The 6,535-nt window shown below is 43.3% G+C and overlaps 1 protein-coding gene across 1 annotated transcript in view; it reads right to left on the reverse strand.

Moving 5' to 3' along the window:
• PLB1 (phospholipase B1) overlaps positions 1-3,812 on the reverse strand; it is a 127,315-nt gene extending 123,503 nt beyond the window's left edge. Inside the window, 2 exon segments of the mRNA XM_050754033.1 lie at positions 2,534-2,592; positions 3,755-3,812. Of these exon segments, the coding sequence (XP_050609990.1) occupies positions 2,534-2,592; positions 3,755-3,770 (75 nt within the window). The 5' untranslated portion in view covers positions 3,771-3,812.
• Positions 3,813-6,535: the final 2,723 nt, after the last annotated feature.

Genomic DNA, 6,535 nt, shown 5'->3' on the forward strand with positions numbered 1-6,535 from the left:
GTGGGCCCATGGTTGGTTTCCTAAGGTTCAGTCTATACCTCTACACACCACCATCTCCTCACCCTTCTTCCTGCTATGCCCATTCCCCCCCCATTTACAACTGTGATCAGGGAAAGGTTCTGGGTCTGGCCAGCTTTATCCAGTGCTCAACCAGAGGTGGCATCGATGAATGTGGTGAGGCCAGCACTGTCTAGGCAGGGAGTCCAAGGCAAGTTCCAGACAGATAGCAACTGGTTATTTGAGAAGAAGGGAAGGTGGAAGACAGGTCCAGGGTCTCTGGGAACATTGAGTGGATGGGCATTGTGCATGGAGTGGTGGGCTGGGGTTTGCAGCTACAAGGGGAAGGGCCGGAGGTTGCAGGGAGTGCAGGCTGCTGCAGGGATAGTGGAGTACGCTGGGAAGGAATCATGGGAGGGGGAGTGAGGAAGGGGACTCTGGGGGAGCAAGGAGAGTATCCTGGTTCAGGCGTGGGAGGCGCAGTAGGGCTCTGGGCAGGGTGGAGACTGATAAGGAAGTGCTCTGTCCAGCTGGGGCTGCCAAGATTGAGGGCAGTAAGGCTGTGGAGCTTTGCTAAGACCAGGAGAGGGGCTGTGGGGCAATGTTGACATTCTCCTCTGCTCTCCAACCTTCTTCTCTCCAGATCCCTCTTTCTCTGTTCATCCCTTTCTCTTTTTGTCTATTTCTTTTTCTTTCTTTCTCCCTTATTTGACCATATAAAATATACCACTTAGAATTTATTAACAACAAACATATGAAAAGATGCTCAACATACTAATCATCAGGGAAATGCAAATCCAAACCACCATGAGACATCACCTCATACCCATTAGGATGCCTACTATTAAAAACCAACCAACCACAACCAACTAACCCCAGAAAACAGGCATTGGTGAGGATGTAGAGAAATGAGAACCCTTGTGCACAGTTGCTGGGAATGCAAAATAGTGCAGTCACTATGGAAAATAGTGTGGTGATTTCTCAAAAAGTTTAAAAAATAGAATTACTGTATGGTCCAGCAATCCCACGTCTGGATGTATATATCCAAAAGAAGTGAAAGCAGGGACTCGCACAGATATTTGTACACACAAGTTCACAGCAGCATTGTTTGCAATAGCCAAGAGGTGAAAGCAACCCAAGGGTCCACTGACAGACGAACGAATAAACGAAATCCGATACAGATGTACATGGAAACATCATTCATCCTTAAGAAAGGAAGGGAAATCTGGCATATGGATGAACCCTGAGGACATTATGCTAAGTGAAGCCAGTGACAAAAAGACAAATACTGTATGATTTCACTTATATGAAACATAAGTATATGATTTCATTTTTTTTTTTTTAGATGGAGTTTTGCTCTTGTTGCCCAGGCTGGAGTGCAATGGTGTGAAATCAGCTCACTGCAACCTCTGCCTCCTGGATTTAAGTAATTCTCCTGGCTCAGCCTCCCAAGTAGCTGGGATTACAGGTGCCCACCACCATGCCTGGCTAATTTTTTTGTATTTTTAGTAAAGATGGGGTTTCACCATGTTGACCAGGCTGGTTCCAAACTCCTGACCTCAAGTGATTTGCCCACTTCAGCCTCCCAAAGTTCTGGGATTACACGTATAAGCCACCACACCTGACCAATTTCACTTATATGAGGTACCTAGAGCTGCCAAAACAGAGAAGGAAAGTAGAATAGTAGTTGCCAGGGGCTCTGAGAAGAGGAGAATGAGATGTTATTTCATGGGTAGAATGTTTCACTTTCACAAAATGAAAAAGTTCTGGGGATCAGTTGTACAATAACGTGAATATATTTAACATTAGTGAACTATACACTTACAGATAGTAAATTTTGTGTTCTATGTATTTACCACAATTGCAAACAAAATTTAAAAAGTTATTTACAAAGATCAGTGTATTTTTAAAAATTTACAAAGCAGGTAAGAAAATTTCTTTAAAAATTTAAAAGATTACTTTTAAAATTCTGTGTGATCTTTGATTTAATGTATTAATGGATTTAATTTATTAATGGGAAACTCCAAAAGTTTCCTCACCTTGATGTAAAGAGAGGCATTCCTTTGATTGTAAAAAAATAAAAAGATTCTGCTGGGCGCGGTGGCTCACGCCTGTAATCCCAGCACTTTGGGAGGCGAAGGTGGGCAGATTACCTGAGGTTGGGAGTTCAAGACCAGCTTGACCGATATGGAGAAATGCCATCTCTACTAAAAATACAAAATTAGCTGGGCATGGTGGCGCATGCCTATAATCCCAGCTACTCGGGAGGCTGAGGCAGGAGACAGAGGTTGTGGTCAGCCAAGGTTGCGCCATTACACTCCAGCCTGGGCGACAGAGTGAGACTCTGTCTCAAAAAAAATAATAAAAAATAAAATAGAATAAAATAAAGTAAAAAATAAAGATTCAACCTCCTGGATTTATCCAGTTCACATGTACTCTTCCAAAATGAAACGTTCTGCCCAGTTACCAGGAGCCCATTCAGAGGATCATCAGAACCAAACTCTGTCTCCTGCCCCAAGCTACTTCAAATACTCACAATCTCCAGATTGCCAATGGCTGCCACAAATTTAATATCAGAAGGCTTCAGAGAGTGAACTGTGGAGACAAGAACCCATATAGGAAGGTTAGATCTACATTCCCCATGATGTCGGCCAAGGATACCATATGGGAGAGGAGACTCACATCCCCCAGCCCTGGACAGCTGCGGAGGTCCAGTCTGTTGGCCATGGAAGTGGAATGCCAAAGACCACACAGTGCCTGGGAACCCTAGGAATCCTGCCAGAAAGACACTTGCTCCTTTCTGGGAGCCACCCTGTTAACTGGACTTGAGCTGTCCAAACAGGTGACCCATGGAAAGTCACTCATGGCCCTCATTTTCCCCTCACCTGGACCCCATTCTGCCTCTCACTTCCTTCTGTGCCATAGCCGTGCATTTCTGGGTCACCATGAATGAGAGGACAAGACATTAAGATTAAAACCACCTGGTTACCAAAAGGATCACTTTAGCTTGAAGATTACCAGAGAATAGCATTCAAAGCCTAGGAACACATATCCACACCAGATGCAAGCTGTATGCAAATGCCATACAAGGAAGTCTCCTGGACCCACTTGAGTCACTGGCATTTTTAGCAATTAAGTCTCCCTGATCAGAAATCACTGATCATAATCCCTGGTCATGTTATCGATCATTTACATGTAAGCCACCTAAAGATGACATTTCCTTAAAAGTGCATCAATTTCTTTTTCAACCTGAAGTCCTTATATAACAGTAAGAATAGCATGCTTAAATGGAAACCCCAGTAAAGGCAGAATAGTACAAACATAAATCTATTAAATATGGTCTGTAATGCAGCCTCTCAATGTGATAAAGCCCGGGAAGAAGGCCCACTCAAGAGAATTCATAGCATCCGGGTCATTAGACAAACCAGCCCATTGCGGGGGAAAAAGGTCCAGAGCTGCCACTGGGCTACATTACAAGAATAGAGAAGCCACATGAGTGGCCAAGCTGTAACTCAGAGTTCCCACAACACCATCCACCCACAGGAAGGCAAGATCCTGGAGATTACCCTCATCCAAGCAAGCCACCGTGGAATTATGACAGATGACTGGGAACTCATCTGTCACACAGGGATTGAGGATAAGGAAGAGGGGGACTTGAAGGGCCAACAGGTACAAGAGGAATAGGGTTAGAGCCTCTGCTGGCCACTTCAGAGAGAAGATGCCAGGCTTGTCCTGCTTATGGCCAAGGGTCACATACCTGATTCAGAAGGCATATTCACTCCTAATTTATTTAGGTTGCATGGGAATGGAGAATTATTCAGGGTCTGCAACTGAAAACAAACATCAGAAACATCAACTGCCTTGTATAGAAATATTGCAGATCCTGAAAACTTGGTATAGAAATGATCATGTGCTCATTCTATCTAGGCTCAAAATCTAGAAACAACAATTGCCCATAGTCATTTTCTCCTAACCCCATACCCAGTTCATCTGGTAAAAGGGGACATAACTCTATTGACAATGACTTTAACAGGTGGCAAGAATGTCTCAGAACACTGGAGTAGAGAGGGAAGAAAGATGATGAAGAAGGAGAAAGTTCTGGAAATGGGGCCGGGCACAGAGGCTGAGGCAGGAGGATCACTTGAGATCAGGAGTTTGAGACCAGCCTGGCTAACATGGTGAAATCTCGTCTCTACTAAAAATACAAAATACAAAAATTAGTGGTGGTGTGTGCCTATAATCCCAGTTACTTGGAAGGCTGAGGCACAAGAATCGCTTGAACCCGGGAGGCGAAGGTTGCCATGAGCTGAGATCATGCCACTGCCCTCTAGCCTGGGCAACAAACAGAGCAAGTCTCTGTCTCAAAAAAAAAAAAAAAAAAAAAGAACATTCTAGAAACGGATGGTGGTGATGGTGGCACAGTAATGTAAAGTACTTAATGCTACTGAATTGTGCGCTCAAACATGGTTAAAATGATAACTTTTGTGTATATTTTACCAGTGAAAAGAAGTAATTAAGAAAAGACTCAGGATACCTTGACTAAAACAAGAAAAAACAATCAATCCCATGCTATATTTTATATTCCATGCTACATTTATCTACTTTTCATCTTTTAATTTGATAACTTATACAAAAGTAAGTATGTGAGGCATTATGTTTATTTGTTGCCAAAAACTGGGTACATTTGAAACTGAGAGACTCTCACATCCCTACCAGTGTCCTGAGCCTGGAGGAAGGACTTGGTGACCAGGGCTCAGGTCCTCAAGACCACCTGGACCTCTTCAGCTGCTGGTACTGAGTCTGGGGCAGCTTCTGCTTTTGTGAATACCATGGAAGGCTCTGGGAAGGGAGATTGTGTCTTTTCCCCAAAAAATTGAGAATGGAAGCGGGGAAATATTCCAACAGGGAAAAACATGCAGTAAATGAGGTGACTGAGGACATCTGACATCACAAGAAGACACAGTTTCTCTTGAAGTACTGATTACAGTAAGAAACCACAGCATTTACTCTCAGCCCTTATCTTATGGATGTTCTGGGAAGACCTCACCCAGATTCCTTCAGATAACTCCCAACATCTGCTTCAAGGTTCACGGAGATAACAAGCCCATTTATAACTCCTTCTGGACACTTCTGGGAACCGCCCATTCAGTCTGCAGGGATGATAAGCTCCAAATTCCAGGACACACACACTCTGCTGGACACCCCGGCTGTCCATGGGGGAAGCGGTTCATCCAGCCCATTCCCTCAAGGCCTCAGGAAGGGGCCTGCCAATTTGCACCAAAACTTGGGTTTACCCACTATAAGGAAAATCTTCCCTCTCCCCTCCACATACACGTACCTCCCACCAGGCAAAGCCCTTACCTCTGGCCATAGCTGCCCTTCCAGTGTATTCTTTCCAAGAGAGGTATGGATCTGAGGGGTCCCTGAAAGAAGGCAGAAATAGTTCAAGTTATTTAGCTGGAATTAACTCCCACCCAAATTTGTAGCTTTCATGCCCTTCCTCCCAGCCATATCTATGTGTCCAGCTCAGTAATGGCCCTTGTGTTAGGGAAGCCCAGATTCTATTTGTCCAGCTATCCCCTCCATTGGGTGGGACACCGTGCTTCCATTAACACAAACATTTAGGGCAGAATCCCCAGGTTAAAAAGCAAAAGTGTTACCTGGGAGGGGTCGGCAATAACATTACACCATGCCCAAGCACATTATCACAGATTGCTTTTTGGGCTCCTTAGCAAAGGGTAGGACCCGCAAAGAAAGTAATGTCAGACAAATAGTTATTGTTGTTGCAGATTCAAGACAAAGCAGGGAAGGTAAAGGATGTTATAAAAGAGTTTGAAGGGTAATGTGATCTTAGGAGAAGAGCTAATCACAGGACTCCTAGCAGCCATGACTGTACTAAGTACCTGGATAGGGGCTGTATTGAGGGGTCTTGCTGAACATGAGGAATGAGGGGAAGAAAAGGCAGGTAGGGAGATGGCAAAGATACTGACCTTCTCCCAGCTTACTTTTGGCCAGTCTTTAAAAACATTTACTATTTTTTACTTTTTAAAAGTATAATTGACTTACAATAAATTAAATTCATTTTAAGTGTACACGTAGATAAGTTTTTCCATGTTTTTTAACTACACAAACTATAGTAGTTTTAAATGAACAGCACCCTAAATTTAAAAAGGGGAAGAAAACACCCACAATGCTACTACTCTTACAATCAAAAGTGATTTTGTTTGTTCATTTTTTTCATGACCATAATCAGGCACATGTTGTATTCAGTTATAATCTGTGTGCATGCAAATTTGTATCCTGCAAACTTCCTTTGACGTATCATGAGCATTTTTAATGTTGTTATATAATTGTGATGCTTATTTCAATAGCTACATGATACATCAATGATAATGAGATTTAATCAGAGGTCAGTGTACCTTACTTCCTCTGACTTCTCCCCACCCAATGCCTGCCCAGGGTACATACTCCTTATAAGGACATGCGATACAAAAACCCCCAAACAACATTAGCAATGCCAAAAGGAATTCTGACTTGG

This window comes from Macaca thibetana, chromosome 13 (genome assembly GCF_024542745.1).
Source record: "Macaca thibetana thibetana isolate TM-01 chromosome 13, ASM2454274v1, whole genome shotgun sequence".
Lineage (NCBI taxonomy): Eukaryota > Metazoa > Chordata > Mammalia > Primates > Cercopithecidae > Macaca > Macaca thibetana.